The sequence below is a fragment of the Mytilus trossulus genome, chromosome 13 (assembly GCF_036588685.1).
Source record: "Mytilus trossulus isolate FHL-02 chromosome 13, PNRI_Mtr1.1.1.hap1, whole genome shotgun sequence".
In the NCBI taxonomy this organism is placed as follows: Eukaryota; Metazoa; Mollusca; class Bivalvia; order Mytilida; family Mytilidae; genus Mytilus; species Mytilus trossulus.
In genome coordinates, this window is record NC_086385.1 from 62,588,606 (window position 1) to 62,605,593 (window position 16,988).

Sequence of the window (16,988 nt, forward strand, 5' to 3'; positions counted from 1 at the left end):
AAATATAGTTTAACATGTGACTATCCCTAAACGAATCAAATTTGTTAAAATATACGAATTAATAATATTACTCAATACTCAATTTTGTATATCAGTACAACATTATTGATATTATGGTCAACTTAATATTAAGGATATTTCAAAGGTATCAATATCGATATCAATGATGCACAACTAACGTTTTAATGTGTCTATCTTCAGCTTCCAATTCTTACCTGCGGCATTCCCTTTGCGTAAGCATATGGTGTTTATATAATATATCTGCATTAAGCAAGGTATAAATACGTCTGACCCAGTAACTGTTTAAATCAATGGTGTTTGCATCTACCCCAACCACTGGTCTTTATACGTCTCCTTCACTCAATAATTTTTATATATCACAGTTGATTTACCAGAAAGTTGCTCTCTTTATGGCAATGCACTTTTAAACTAAAAATAACGTAAGCATACTGTTTACTCTACTTTTTGCCTGTACATGCTCTTATCTTTAGTTCCATGCTTTTATTACGACTGACATCAATTATGAATAGGCTGAACTAATAAATACAATCTGATACAGCATGTGAATTCAAACAATTTCAGTTATATATAACAAGGAACGGTTATATGTTCTTCTATGCTGAAAAATTAATGTATTAAATCTTTGAAATTTTACTCTGAGGAAATCATTTCTTTTTTCTTTCCAAAAATAAATGTGACAACTGATATGAAGTTTTTTCAAAACAAACCCAATAATAAACAAATTAATCCCTAATAATCTCCTTTATAATTCTTGACGCTTGAAAAATAATAACAACAAACTAAATAATTCTTCTGGATTGCATAAAACGAAATGTGAATAATGAGAAAACTACATATACTTTTCTTCAATAAGAGAACAATCATATATCTTGGACGCACTTTCCCCCCCAACAAACAAATATTTATTTATTCATAGCATAGAATAAAGTAGTATGTGAAACTTAAATGAATTATCTTAAATTCCCCAATTGGTTCCTCTATTATCATTTATCAAACTCTGTAACGGGGGAAATGATCCATAACCAATATCATACTAATTGTTCGACCAGTAATCATTTTACCACTTCACGTTCTTACTATTGACTTTAAACATATTGTACATTATTGTTATAAGTCAAAATACATTGATTTGGAGGAATGTAGAACATGCCTTACGCTACATTGTAAGTAGAACATTTTATTATCTGTTTTCTTCTCTCTGAATTCATGGAATTGGCAGATGCGGTTTCTTTTGTTGCTTGCTAAGATGTTAAATGTAGAAATACCACCTGTTTTTTGTTTTTTGGAATTCATTGTCAAAATTGGAATTTTAGATTATTTTATAATAGATATAGGAAGATGTGGTGTGAGTGCCAATGAGACAACTCTCCATCCAAATAACAATTAAAAAATTAAACCATTATAGGTTAAAGTACGGCCTTCAACACGGAGCCTTGGCTCACACCGAACAACAAGCTATAAAGGGCCCCAATGTACATTTACGTTACATTCAAAGGTAAATTGGTTCAATGGTGTTTCCTTAAGATTGTTACTATCATATATATTAAAGATTAAAAACTAAGCACAGAGACATCCGTAAATTTTATGTATTTATTAAAAACTGTTATAAAGCGATATTAATAATGATTTCTTCAAACTTTCATTGGTTTAATTCATTTTTTAATTCGATTTGCGCATACATCGTTACTTGATAAGACGAAATATCTTCACGTATATGTGTTTTCGAATATTCAGAGTGGTGAAAATAATAAAGCTTCATTATCAGTACCATTCTATTAGTCAACATTTCGTTTAAAATTTTGGAATTTACAAATGGTCGATATTTTAACATCGGGAAAGTATTGTCGCCTTGATATCTAGATTTCCCCTGTTAATTCAGAAAACCCATTAAACTTATTTTAGACAGGGAAAGGATCGCAGTCTCGTCACTGGTCAAAGTTCACAAAACCAAAATCGTTGCATTAATAAATGACGAATACCTTATAATGTGTAATATAATTAAATTTTGAATCAAATATATTGTAAATAGTTTGTTAACTATAAAACGAGATCCGAAAATATTAGAGTATTTGCTTTTTTGTCTATAGTAAACTACTGATGCTTATTGTAATTAGAATTGATAAGAAATGGCATCTGTAAAGTATTATACTTGAGAGTGTATTAGCTAGTTAAATTTTACAACGGAAGCAATAATCATTACAATCGTCTACCTTATGAATAAACTTAATATTATTGTATTTTCAAAAGATGTGTGTATAATTTGTAAGTTTATCCTTCTAAAGGCGGTTTTACTTTCAGGGACACATTTAGTTTGTGTTCTTACAACTCCTTCAATCAAAGTATATTGTACCGGTTCTAACCGTTTTTTGCGCCCTTTTAGTGTAATGCTCTTGATAAAGTATGCTTATAATTGATAGTCTTGCTGAAAATTACTAATTTTTCATTACACAAATGGACATCGATTGTCCTCATTTTCCCACAGTTAATTACGTCATATATCAGGTATACAAAATGGTATATCAATTTATATGTCTTTGAAAACTATATCCCACATTTTTATACAAGATACACAGGTATATATTAGATCTTTTGTTTCTATCAAAGTTTTGTTCTAACAAAAAAGTTAATCAAATATTTTGAAGAATTATTAATTGATTACAGTGACAATGGTAAACCAAAGAAAATTATCAACTTTTGACATAATAAGCTAGCTATACAACCAGGTTTAATGACCCGTTTTGTACATATTAATAACACTAACGGTACCAATTTTTCTACACCCGATGCGCATTTCGACAATACATGTCTGTTCAGTGATTCTCATGGCCAACATATTTGAAATCCAAAGCTTATATAAAAGATGAAGAGCTATAATCTTAAAGTTCCAAAAGGTTAAATAAAGGCAACAGTAGCATACGGCTGTTCAAAACTCATAAATCCATGGACAAAAAACAAAATCGGGGTAACAAACTAAAACCGAGGGAAACGCATTAAATACAAGAGGAGAACAACGACATAACACTAAAATATAACACACACAGAAACGGACCGAGCATCAGACAAAATCCCACGTGAATAACAAATATAACATCAAAACCAAATACATGAATACACTAAAAAAATGCCTGTACTAAGTCAGGAATATGACAGTCTTTTATCCATCGTTTGATGTGTTTGTCTGTTTTAAATTTTCGGAGATCGGTATATTTTTTTTAAAAGTTTTTGATGGTAAGAATATCATAATATTTTTCTTGATGGGTTTTGTTCAGAATATTCATTAGGAGATGAGTTTAAGGAGGTAAAAAACCAAACCAAACCAAAATAACATTTGACAAACGAATAGAAAAAAAGATTGATAAAGACTGATGAACTCTTATGGACAAATTTACACCGTCTTCTTCCATCTTTGAAACAGTATAAAGTCTTAAAAGTCTTAAACACCAACACTCAATCATCAAAACCTACAATGCAAATACGTTAATGTTATAACTGTACTAGAGTAACTTTATTCATATGTTAGCTCTGGAAACTATAAAAAAATATATTTAGATCAAAACTCGTCTTACTTTGTTTATGTTTTCTCTTGTGATTAATTACAAAATAACGAGCAGAAGTCAAGAGGCAAAAATAACAATGTTATATCTCGATTACCTCATAAATAAACAGCTCATTTTGGCGATTTATCTAAAATCTTACATACTTGGTTTTTTTTATTGTGATGAAAATTATTACACAATGTTGACTGTGGGACATTTTACCCAATACTTATCTTTGTTTTGTTCACGCATCGTTGTCAATATAATTGAATTTGATGCGACTGTCGTACAAGTAAGAGGTTTAGCGCTATAAAACCAGGTACATTGCACCATTTTCAACATTAGAAAATGCCTGTACCAAGTCAGTAACCTGACTGTTGTTTTCTATTCGTTTGGAGTGTTTGAGCTTTTGTCATTTGATAACGGACTTTCCGTTTTGAATATTCATATTTTGAATAGGAATCTAGATTTGAGAAGTTTCTACATTATATCTCTGTCTTCATAACGTTAAAGGATCTTAAAGGGAAAAAATATGTTTGTGAGGACGTTGGGTAAATTGTTGAATTATCTGTAGCATATATTAAAACAAAAAAGTTAATATCTGCGATGGTAAATTATTCGGTACTCAAATTGTTGTTCTTTTGTTTTCTTATAGTTATTGTGTTTCCCTCAGTTTTAATTTGACCGGGAGTTTGTTTTCGCTAAATCAATTTATGACTATTGAACGGTATACCACTGCTGCTTTTATTACATGAGTAGAGAATAATGGACAAGATAGGAATGGTTTTAAATTAAAGAATAGAAATAGGTAGGCCAAACAAATGAAGAATAGAGAATAATGAACAAAATGGGAGGAATAAAGTGCTAAACATAAAATAGAGAAAAGTAGGCCTTAAAAATAGAATAGACAATAATTGGGTGGTGAAAAATAAAGAATAGAGGATAATGAGGTGTAAAGATATAAATCATAGAGAAATTGAGTTGCTAGATATAAAGAACAGAAAAAAAATGGGGTGATAAATATGTAGAATAGAAACATTTGGGTGCCTAAATACAAAGAATAAAGAAACGAAATTTCAGAAAGAATTAAAGAATAAAGAAACAAAGTACACCCTCCCCAATCCAAACATCAATTATGATACTGTTGTCCTTAATTTAATCAGTAAAACCTCAAAGATACATGATCATAACATTTCGATGTAATTTTGGTTTTCTTGGCATTCCTTATGTTCCTGTCTTAACGTTTACAGAGATAAAGAATTAAATGTTAAAAATGAATAAAATTAGTTATGTTGGTATTATAAACACATGGAAACTATTTTACTTGGCACATTCTTAATGTAAAGAACCGAACAAACTTGTATATCTTTATAGCTGTTCTGGCTCCTATGTAAAATAGAAATTGTTTTAACATTTGAAGAACATTGAGATGTTTGCGAATTAAGACATTGAAACAGATGAATTTATAATCAAAAGATAAAAGAAGTTTGGTTTTTGTACTTAAAATAAATGAGTTCATTTGTCTGTTTTAGAAAAAGTTAATACAGAAAAAGTACGCTTACAGTAAAGTAATTACATCCAGTGAAATATTGAATATGAAAGTACAGTACAAATATAAGATCATATTCTATAATATATAAATAAATCCAAGGTTAAAAATGGGAATGAAATTTAAAAAATTGAATCGCACGAATCCAAACGGAATAATACCTTTGACTTACACATAACAATAATAAATAACAGGTAGAAAACAACAATAGAAGTAAAATTAAAAAAATGTAGGACTGTTGGAATTAATACCAGGTGGTCGGTGGAAGCTTAGAAAACAATCAAACTATTTAAAATTATCGGACCATAGATGAATTATCACGTTGTGATTGGTTATACGCCGTCACGTGGTGACCCCCTATGAGACCGTAGGGGGTTAGTAGGTTTCATAGGGGGGTTCATGACGCGTTAATGGCGACGTCATCTATTGATGTTGTTGCGTTTCATTATTTATTTGTCAACAAAACGACGCAGAAAAAGTCCAGCGTCCGATAAATTCGTTATACGGTTAACTACTGACCCCCTACGGATCCATAGAGGGTGAATAAAATTACTAACCCTATATGGATCCGTATGGGGTCAGTAGCGAACCATATAACTTATAGTGTAAGGGTTTAAGAACGCAGGCATTGATTTCACGTTATCATGATTTGAAAAAGCAAAATAAAAAAATACTGAACTTCGAGGAAAATTTTGAACGGAAAGTCCCTAATAAAATGGAAAAATTAAAAGCTAAAAAAAAATCAAACAAATGGATAACTGTCATATTCCTTACTTGGTACAGGCATTTTCTTATGTAGAAAATTGTAGATAGAGCCTGGTTTTATAGCAAGCTAAACCTCTCACTTGTATCACAGTCGCATCAAATTCCAGTATATTGACAACAATGCGTAAAAAACAAAAAATAGCAGGCATCATATCATGTGATCTGGAAGGGTATAAACCATCAATAGAATCGACAAAAGATAAATATAACATATGTAAGTATTGATATCACGTGATCTTGAAGGTAGAAAATAACGATAGAAGTGAGCATGTAGGTATTGATATGATCACGTGACCTGATACAATAGAATTAATTTAATAACATTAACGGTACAAAGTTGCCTGCAACAGATGCGCATTTCGACAATACATGTCTCTTCAGTGATGCTCGTGGCCAAAATAGTTGAAATCCAAAGCTTATATAAAAGATGAAGAGCTATAATCCAAAAGGTCCAAAAATTATAGCCAATGATCCATGAAAGGAATGAGAGCTTTGCATGAGGGAGATACATTCCTTAATTTATAATAATTTCTAACATTTTGTAACAGCAAATTTTAATAACACAAAAAATCCGTATGTTCATGCCAGTACAAGATGTAAGCATGCGTATATTGATATCACCTTATCTGAAAAGGTATAGGAAAAAAATGATGAAAGTTAGCGGGTATGGAAAACACGGTTTAACGAAAGGTAGACCACACCAATATAATTAAACTAAAAGATGTAGGCAAGTACTCATTGATAACATGTGATCTGGAAGGGTGAACATATAAAGTAATCTATTTGGTAATGGTAAAGCTCCAACATATTGTCTAAAAATTAAAAAAACACGACGAATTGTCTCTTTGGTAAAGCACAAATATATCTTTTGAAATTCTGGATCCTCAATGCTCTTAAACTTTGTACGTTTTTAACTTTTTTATACGCCCGTCTTTTAGACCAATTTCCATGAAACTTAAGTGAATTGTTTATATCTATTGACGTAAGCTCCCTTTCGTTTTTTTTTAATTTCAGATTTTAAGTTTTGGATTTATGGGGCTTTATTCATAAAAAAAGGTGGTCCGTCGTCCACACTTCGGACAATAACTCAAAAATGCTTTCACCAATTTCCTTGAAACTTAAGTGAATTGTTTATATCTATTGACGTAAGCTCCCTTTCGTTTTTTTTTAATTTCAGATTTTAAGTTTTGGATTTATGGGGCTTTATTCATAAAAAAAGGTGGTCCGTCGTCCACACTTCGGACAATAACTCAAAAAGGCTTTCACGAATGTCCATGAAACTTTAGTGAATTGTTTATATCTATTGATGTAAGCTCCCTTTCAATTTTTTTTTAAATTTCAGATTTTAAGTTTTGGATTTATTGGGCTTTATTCATAAAAAAGGGGGAATTTTAACACTTCGGACAATAACTCAAAAAGGCTTTCACCAATGTCCATGAAACTAATGTGAATTGTTTATATCTATTGATGTAAGCTCCCTTTAAATTTTTATAAATTTCAGATTTTACATTTCCGTGTTATAAAAATTGTATGCTTAAAAAAGGGGGGATTTAAATAACAATAACTAACACTTTCACAAAATTTTATGCAACTTGGATAAATTGTTTATATATATTGACCTTAATAGTGCCAATTTGTTTGTGCATTTTTATTTATTATTTGGGGGGGGGGGGGGGGTTATTTGACAGGGCTCACACTATTTCTAGTTGATCATATAATTTCATTTAAAGCATAAAAGACAAGTTAAAAGAAAACGGGCGTATCATGCGCTAAAGCTCAGCCCTTTATTGATTCGAGTGCCACTGGTGAATCTTTTGTCGACGAAATGCGCGACTATCTTCAATAACATATTCCTACTATCTTTGATGATAGTTTCTTTGTAACTCTTATGTTTTAAGTGTAAAACTTTACTTCGAATGTTGTATTTAACTTTAACAATATAAAAAAGAAGATGTGGCATGACTGCCAATGAGACAACTATCCACAAAAGACCAAAAACATTAACAACTATAGGTCACCGTACGACCTTCAACAATAAGCAAAGCCCACACCGCATAGTCAGCTATAAAAGGCCCCGATAAGACAATGTAAAACAATTCAAACAAGAAAACCCAACTTAGTTAATATGTATGGTCCTAAATTTATTCAAAGTGCTTTCATATTGAACAGACAAGGAAGGATACTTTTGCTTCATTTGGTTCCTGGTGGAAGGTTGTCTCAATGGCTCTAATATGTATTTCAAACATCAAGTTTTAATTTAAAAATACGAGAATGCCATTATGATTCTACTGTTTACAAAACTGTGAATTTTTGAAATATGAGGCTTTTTTTACCTCAGGAATATATTACCTTAGCTGTATTTTGCAAAACTTTTAGGAATTTTTGGTCCTCAATGCTATTCAACTTCGTACCTTATTTAGGCTTTCAACTTCTTTTGATCCGAGCGTCACTGATGTGTCTTTTGTAGACGAAATGCGCGTCTGGTATAAATACCAAAATCAATCCTGGTATATATGATGAGTTTATTTTGTCGTGAGTTAAAGTCATATGATGAGTTTATTTTGTCGTGAGTTGAAGTCGATCAATTTTTACCTTGGTAGACGCTGTAACTTTTAAATACTAAATTCAAAGTAAATCTATCGTAATGGAATCTTTCATACAATTACAAAAGATAATATCATTCTATGATCCTTAACATTATTGTTCAATCTACAATATAAAAATCAGTAATTTAACAAAGCCTATCAGACGACCTATAGACATATTTAATGATTAGCCAAACGTCTTCTTTATATAAATATTTATTTCTCGTTTAAAGATATTTAATAGCTAAATTGAATGAAGTATAATTTTATACAAAGATAAAATATTGAATTTTATGTTTAACTTGTATTGTTTAGATTAAACATTCAGTATAAAAGGTTAGCAGTATTCAGTTCTTCAGATGGGGAACATAGAGGGAATACTTTAAACATAACTGCCATTATGGAGACTGGTCGTTAATATAAGGAAGATAACTCGTTTTGTTTTGATATAACATTCATTGTAAGAGGTGAACATCTTCTTTTTTATATTTCGTTATTTATTATAGGTAAAATGTCAAAATAGGGGTACAGCAGTCAAAATTGTTTTGTAATCTTAATCACTATAAAAACAAGCAAAGAAACACAAACACGGCATATAAACAAAGCACATAATCATTAGCAAAATGAAAGACAAGAATACACAAGAATTTACCCTAACACAACAACACAATGACGGGCTGTATAAGGACAGATTCACGTCAAATGAATATCAACAAAAATAGACTAAACAGTACAAGTGATATTAATAAAGAAAATTAAATGAAAACTTTAACGCGTTATCATGGTTATTAAGATGGTCATTTACCATAGTAACACAATGACGGGATGTATAAGTACATAGCCACGTCAATTGGATATCACCAAAACAGAGAAAATATTATATTCATAAGGAGAAAAAAAAAAGAATTCTATAACACGTTATTAACATTGTAAACATTGTCAGTACCCATAATCTATACTTCCAAGACCATCGAGATTATTTTTTTAGAAGTAATTTGATGTAAATTTAAGAATCTGACGCGAGTAAATCTGGGTTGAGTTTTGGGTCCATCACATTAAACTTCATCCATTTTAAGGAATCATAAAGTTGGGAGGAAATTGAGAAATTTTCAATAAGTTTGGAATCTGTCATACGTATATAAATATAATCATTCAAAGAACATCACACTTTGAAGATTTTCTTAGCCGTATTTGGCACAGTTTTTTGAAATTTTAAATCCTCAGTGCTCCTCAACTTTTAACTTGTTTGACTTTTATAACTAGTTGATATGAGCGTCACTGATGTGTCCTATTTAGACGAAACGTTCCAGCGTACAAATACATTTGATAACTATTTGTCCAACAGCAAGTTTCATTTACATAACACTACTCAATTAGATGTCATTTACAAAATACCTCAATTGTATAAACGATCTGTGTTGTGTTTTAATGGTTTCAATTTACACGTTTGATATCATCGATGAGGAATAATACAACATCCGACTAAGATCCATTTACATATTTAGTATTTGTAGCTGATGGAAAAATAATGAAGTTAAAAATGTAATCAACGTTTTACCGGAAATGGATTATCATTAATAGAAGTTTGACAAATGTAAATCCCTGGTTTATTTTGATTTCTCAATATTTTTGTTAACTATTTATTTGCTGATATAATGTGTTTTAGTGTTTTTTCTTTTCTGACAATATCTTTCCACAAAATGTACTTTAATTGATATGTGATGTTCCAACACTATTTCAGGCGAGGATGAAGGTTGGTGCCGATTAAAACGTTTAAACCCGTTGCTTTTTTTGTTTGCACCTGTCCTAAGTCAGAAACCTATTGTTTAGTGGTTGTCATTTGTTGTTTATATAGAAGACCTATGTTTTTCCTGTTTGAATTGTTTTACAGCAGTCATTTTGGGGACCCTTTATATCTTGCTGTTCAATTTGAGCCAATGCGTCGCGTTGAAGGTAGTAATGTCAGTAATTGGCACGTTTTGAGTGGAATTGCTGATATGGTCATGATTATGATTTAATTGTTTACAAAACTGTGAATTTTTGAATTACAAAGGCTCTTTTTATCACAGGAAAAGCTTACATTAGCTGTATTTGGCAAAACTTTTAGGAATTTTGGTCCTTAATGCTCTTCAAGTTCGTATTTTATTTAGGATTTTATTTATTTGTGATTCGAGCGTCACTGATGAGTCTTTTGTAGACACAACGCGCGTTTGGCGTAAATACCAAATTCAATCCTGCTGATGTGGGCAGATATGGAATAGAAATGGCCATTAAGTGCTAACCTTTAATGTGACCTATCGAATTAGACTATTCACCGGATTTGTTATCACATAAGCAACACGACGGGTGCCACATGTGGAGCAGGATCTGCTTACCCTTCCGGAGCACCTGAGATCACCCCTAGTTTATGGTGGGGTTCGTGTTGTTTATTCTTTAGTTTTCTATGTTTAGTCATGTGTACTAATATTTGTTTGGTTGTCTTTTTCATGATTTAGATTTATGAGTTTGACTGTCCTTTTGGTATGTTTCGTCCCTCTTTTTCAATGGCATTCGTCACAATAAACTTTTTAAAAATATTTAACAACGTCGACAACATATATATTGTACAATTAAATACTGACTTGCCAAAAAAGTAGAGTAAAATAATTCAGAGTTATCGCACTTTATTTGGAATTTAAGTTTGAAAACTCAAGCATAATATTTTAAAATGTATCATTTTTAATATGTGATTTATTTAAATAGAAATATTTTTGAACCCTCTTGATTACACAAAAGAAAAGTTTTTAATATAAAGCATTTAATATATAGATATCTTATTATGACACTTTTATATTGTACCAACAAGTCCAACAAAGATATATTTAAAGGCCAATTTCAATTGATTTTAGTTCAAAATAAGAAAATTGATAAAAGCGTTTATTTTTTTCTAAACTTGATTTAGGGTTTGACAAGCTGATTTTCATCTTGAAATCACGTTAACATAGCCTCGTGTATCTTCTTCGAAATAACGACATTACTGTGTCTGATAATTGCTTTTAATGACCGCCTTCAGAGCTTCGATCAGAGCAAAATATCCATACCTTTTAAATACACAGTATCACAACTACAAGTGTTTACTTTCTAATGCATGGTATTCAGCTGCGAGTGCCTACTTTTAGATGGCACTTTTCACATATCAAAATAGAGTTTCTCGGACTTCTTCCCTGCCTGTATCTATTTTGTAAAAAGAAATGTCTACTGAAATTTTTTCGAGATTGACATTTTCAAAAGCGGAAGATTTCAAATTTTAATGGGAGGGACGGAAGAGGGTCTGAAAAGCGGGAGATTTTAACTCCCGCCGGAAGAATCACATGTATGACTGATGCACCACATCACAGCTTCATTTGCGTACTTTCAAATACTTTTAATTAATTGAAACAGGATTTGCTTAACCTCCCGAAGCTCCTGGGATCCTTTCCGTTTTTTTGAAAGGGTTCACTTTGCTCAGACTTAAGTTTTTTATGGTGTGTTTTGTATATATTTGTATGTCCTTTTTTGTTTTTTTCTTCTTGGTATTGTCAGCTCTTTTTAGACTGATCACGACGCTAAGAGAAGATGACATCCGCTGTTTATTCTAAGAGAGAACTTTACCTCTATTCAAACAAATTACTTCATAGACATTTTGTTGAACATTCAATTGTTCTTAAATGGGTTCAAACTTTGTCCAAATCTGCTCAAACTTCAAAATGAGCCAAATGTCTGTGTGCTTTTTTCTGTCTATTTTTAACCAGGAACGAGAAAATCTGAAATTTAAAAGCACAGGTATATTATGTAAATCGTCTGCACTTTTAAAAGGTACTAGACAGATTTATAAATCACTTTATCACTTTATAATAAGCGGGTATTTAATGGTTCAACTGTGTATTTACTTTTTATACATGCATCGGTAGTTCTTTTTAGCGGTTAATTCATTATGAGCAATACCATGAATACACCATTTTCTTACGACTTTTACCGACTTTTGACGAAAGATTTTTGGCATGATGATATCAACACTGCCATATTATTTACATACAAACAATATGATCTATTAATAATATTGGGATATTGTACATAAACAATGGTTTTAGTCAAAATGTAAGTACACAAGTATCAAATTCCATTTCTTTTCACAAGAATTACGGTCATGTGCAACCGATCGTCTGCGAGTTGTAAATATAAATATACTAAATACTAGCAGACGTGTTGCTATTTTAAGCGGCGTTCTTCAAGATGATGATAATTTACACACGGTTGTCTTATTCTGTCACAGTTAGAAACTCCTTCCTGAGTAATCTCAAGACAAATAATGTTTTGAAGATTGAGTGTTTCGCTGCCAAGTTTAAAATAATATACAGTATTCTAACTTAAGTGCACTCTGGTATAACACAGTTGGTAACTAATTCATTGACCTCTTAAAGGTTACACAAGTATACAAACTTCTAGAAATACAACATTTTTGCCGAATTGACAAACTTCATCCTCATTCTGTACACTAAATCGCCCAATCGAATGTCTCTAATACAATAGATTTGCAATGCAGGGACCAGTGACAAAGCAGTCATTTTTAAAACGAGGTTTTAACACAGAAGTAAAAAAGGGGGTCCAAATATATGTCAAATGCATTGATCGTTAAAGAAAAGGGTATATTCGCCATTGCATTGCATCGTTACATTGAAGACCTGTTGGTGACTTTCTGCTGTTGTTTTTTCTATGGTCGGGTTGCATTCCCCATTTCCATTCTCAATTTTATGAATTATACCTATTGTCTCATGAAAAATAGGCGTGACAAAATTATTTTTGTTTTAAATATTAAACTATTTATGTATCAACTTCAAGATTTCACATATTTCACATTCAATAGAAAAAATCTCAGTTTCTCCTAGAACTACAACGTGACTGTGAAACTAACCATCATTTTATGATAATTCAACCGACCACACTTTAGAATTACCCCTTTATGCAGGTTGCAGTCACCATATCTCCATATTCTAACTTAGCATAGATTGTTTGTTGAAATTAAAGGTTCTATTCGTTCTAAGCTTGTGTTACTGATTATAAAAAGTAGATGTGGTATGATTGCCATTGAGACAACTCTGCAAAAGAGATGAAGACAGTTCTCTCACAAGCAACCGTGCAAAACCTTGAACTGTAAAATAATATGGACATACAATGTACACTACAGGCACGGGGACACATTCTACTGCATCACTATGTTTAATCTGTCGGTCTGTCGTAAAGGATGATATGATGTTATTAACCCATGCCGCGACATCAGGAATATATTTTGATATACACGTCTAAACATACAAGTCAAGCCATATTGAAAATGTGACTGGCCCTTCCATGGTTGTCGTTTGTTACAATGTGCCATATTTGATTTTCGTTTTTTAGTGAATACATGTATAAGTCCGTTAGTTTTCTCGTTTGAATTGTTTTACATTTTGGGACCTTTTATAGCTTACTATGCGGTATGGGCTTTTCTCATTGTTGAAGACCGGAATGTGACCTATAGTTAATTTCTCCCAATTGGCTTCTTGTGGGGAGTTGTATTATTGGCAATCATACTACAACTTCTTATTTTTATAATCAGACAAAACATAACAGATCTATGCTGTCATATCGCACTTGCTATTAAGCATCATGTACTTGGTTATAAACCTAGATAAATCCTATGTGAAAAGACTAACCAAGGCTGTTTTTTATATATAGCCTAGTTGGCCCAAATTCCTAGGGTTAATGGGATGGCTATCAAATAACGCTCGTCAGAAATTTGTGGTTTTAGAATATTGCTTATTGTAATAAGAACTATTTGGCTCAGCAACGGACATTTTGACTTCCTCCGCCAATCAAAACGATTGCAACGAAATAGCCAATAGTACAGAAATTACCGTCTCATTTAACCAATGAATGAATGAATTAATCAACTAATTATTTTTTTATCTTTGCAGCTTGGATAAAGTTCTTGGACCTATCGGTGTTTACGAAGGCCATCGAACTGTATTTGACGATAACTTTATTGATCGATTATGCCATTATTACACGATTATTGGACTATTTTTCGGCACAATTCTCGTGGGAACAGCCGAATATGTCGGGAATCCTATCGAGTGTTGGTGCCCTGCTGAACTCAGTCCGGAGGAAGTAAAGTATGTGAACTTTGTGTGCTGGGTTCAGAACACTTACTATATCCCGCCATTTAAACCTGTTCCTTATGAATATGAGTTCCGATACAGTAACACAATATTTTATTACCAATGGGTTCCACTGATACTACTGATAATGGCGGTTATATGTAAATTTCCTCGGTTGGTATGGAAATATATGTCTAATAGGTGCGGAGTAGGAATTAAGAAATTAGTTGAATTGGCCAAACAGACGCACCTCAATTCAAAAGAAGACCGGGAACAAAAATTAAAATTTGTTGCTCAATACATCGATAAATGGTGTGTCAATGTTCGTGCTTATCGTTCAGGAATTTTTGCTCCAACTCGTGAACAGGCTGCAAGTCTGTGTGACATTGGCTGTGGACGTCACCATGGAAACTACCTGATAAGCATTCGTATAATGGTCAGAATTATGTATTTTGCTGTTTCATTCGGACTTCTCTTCTTTCTTAACGAATTTCTTCAAAATGATATATATGTTTACGGATATGACGTCATAAATAAATTCTTGGCTGGCCAAGATTGGTCGTTAAATCACGTGAGATTTCCAAGAGTCACGCTATGTGACTTTGACCTTCGTCAGTTGTCAAACATTCAGAGGTACACGATGCAGTGCGTACTTCCGGTTAACCTTTACAACGAAAAACTATTTATAATCCTATGGTTTTGGATGACTTTGATATCAGTGATGTCCTTTCTGAACGTCATTTATACACTTATCGTCGCTCTAATGAAGAAGCCGAGGAAAAACTTCATTAAAAAGTATTTACGACTCAACGAACTTTACGAGAAGAGAGAACGAGACGCATTAACTAAAAAATTACTACAAAAATTTGTAGATTTGCATTTAAAACATGACGGAATATTTCTACTACAGCTCATGTCAAATAATGTTGGCAGTGCCGTAATGGAAGATGTTATAAAGCATCTCTGGGACCTATATCGTGATAGGCAGTTTCAGATTAATAACGGGACAGTCCCTAAACCTGCCGATAAAAACTCTTACGTGTCTTATAGAAGTAGTAATGGGACATTATCGAAAGACTTTAAAAAGACGCTAGCAAATGAAAGTTTTGTATAACAGAAACAAGTACATTTAGCATGTTTAGAGATGAAAGTATTTTTTTAAAGAGTAAAACACACTGAGTCTAACTTATAAATGTGTGAAAACTGATCGTATAGTTTGTGATACTTAAATTGTTATAGAGCTACTATTATTGTCTTTAACATTTTGGTTGTGTTAATTAAAAAAAACATTGCACCTGGCATTTTTTTGGTGCGAAAACTAATGTGATAAATCATGATTTGAATGAGATCTACACTTGTAAAAAAAACCTGTCACTCAGTTATTTTATTGTAAGTTTTTTGTATCATCATTTCAATATTTTCTACATTTCACCAAATAGCAATACGTTAGTGTGCTTGCTAGAATTTTTAATTAGATGGAAGCTTAAGGAAGACGTTGTGTTGAAAATGGAACACATATCTCATTTCATCTACGATTGTACATGTATACAGTCTAACAGCAGAGGAACGGAAATCAGAAGACTTTTACAAAAAGTCGGTAACCATAGGAACTGAAATCAAAAGACTTGTTTACATCTGAACATATATATATACTCACCGACCGTGCGAGGGCTTTACAGCCAGTCAAAGTCGTTAAAAAACGTATGTAATATATACTCATAAATTATTTTTCACTCCATCCATTACATTTTTTTTTACTATTATTTTTTACACCACACATTTTATATTTTTTGTTTTTGTTTTTTATTACTTTATTTTGCATTTCATATGTTTGTGCATTTATCATTTATTTTTTGAATTATATTTTTATGTATTAATTTATAATCACTTTTATATTTTGTTTTTCTGAAAAAGATATTGCTTTGTAGATGAAGATTTGTTTATTTGTTTAATAAACATTTTGGAAAATCTTTGACATCTCTCCGAATTGTTCCTTCAATTGCTACATCAGATATTATTGTTCTATTGTTACACAATTCTATGTTACTTCCGGTAGAGTTATGTTACTTCCGGTAGAGTTTTACAGTTGTTGTTCTATTGTTACACAATTCTATGTTACTTCCGGTAGAGTTATGTTACTTCCGGTAGAGTTTTACAGTTGTTGTTCTATTGTTACACAATTCTATGCTACTTCCGGTAGAGTTATGTTACTTCCGGTAGAGTTTTACAGTTGTTGTTCTATTGTTACACAATTCTATGCTACTTCCGGTAGAGTTTTACAGTTGTTGTTCTATTGTTACATAATTCTATGTTACTTCCGGTAGAGTTACTTCCGGTAGAGTTTTACAGTTGTTGTTCTATTGTTACACAATTCTATTTT

The 16,988-nt window shown here is 31.8% G+C and overlaps 1 protein-coding gene across 2 annotated transcripts; it reads left to right on the top strand.

The window, feature by feature from the left end:
- Window positions 1-1,029: 1,029 nt before the first annotated feature.
- On the top strand, window positions 1,030-16,580 carry LOC134695506 (innexin unc-9-like). 2 transcript variants are annotated; one of them, XM_063556781.1, is made up of 2 exons: window positions 1,030-1,184; window positions 14,426-16,580. In XM_063556781.1, the coding sequence occupies exons 1-2, from the start codon at window positions 1,168-1,170 to the stop codon at window positions 15,720-15,722; spliced, it is 1,314 nt and encodes a 437-aa protein (XP_063412851.1). In that variant the 5' UTR covers window positions 1,030-1,167; the 3' UTR covers window positions 15,723-16,580. The 2 variants fall into 2 exon arrangements, with proteins under 2 accessions (XP_063412851.1, XP_063412852.1); XM_063556782.1 differs by lacking the exon at window positions 1,030-1,184 and adding an exon at window positions 12,442-12,572.
- The last annotated feature ends 408 nt before the right edge of the window (window positions 16,581-16,988 follow it).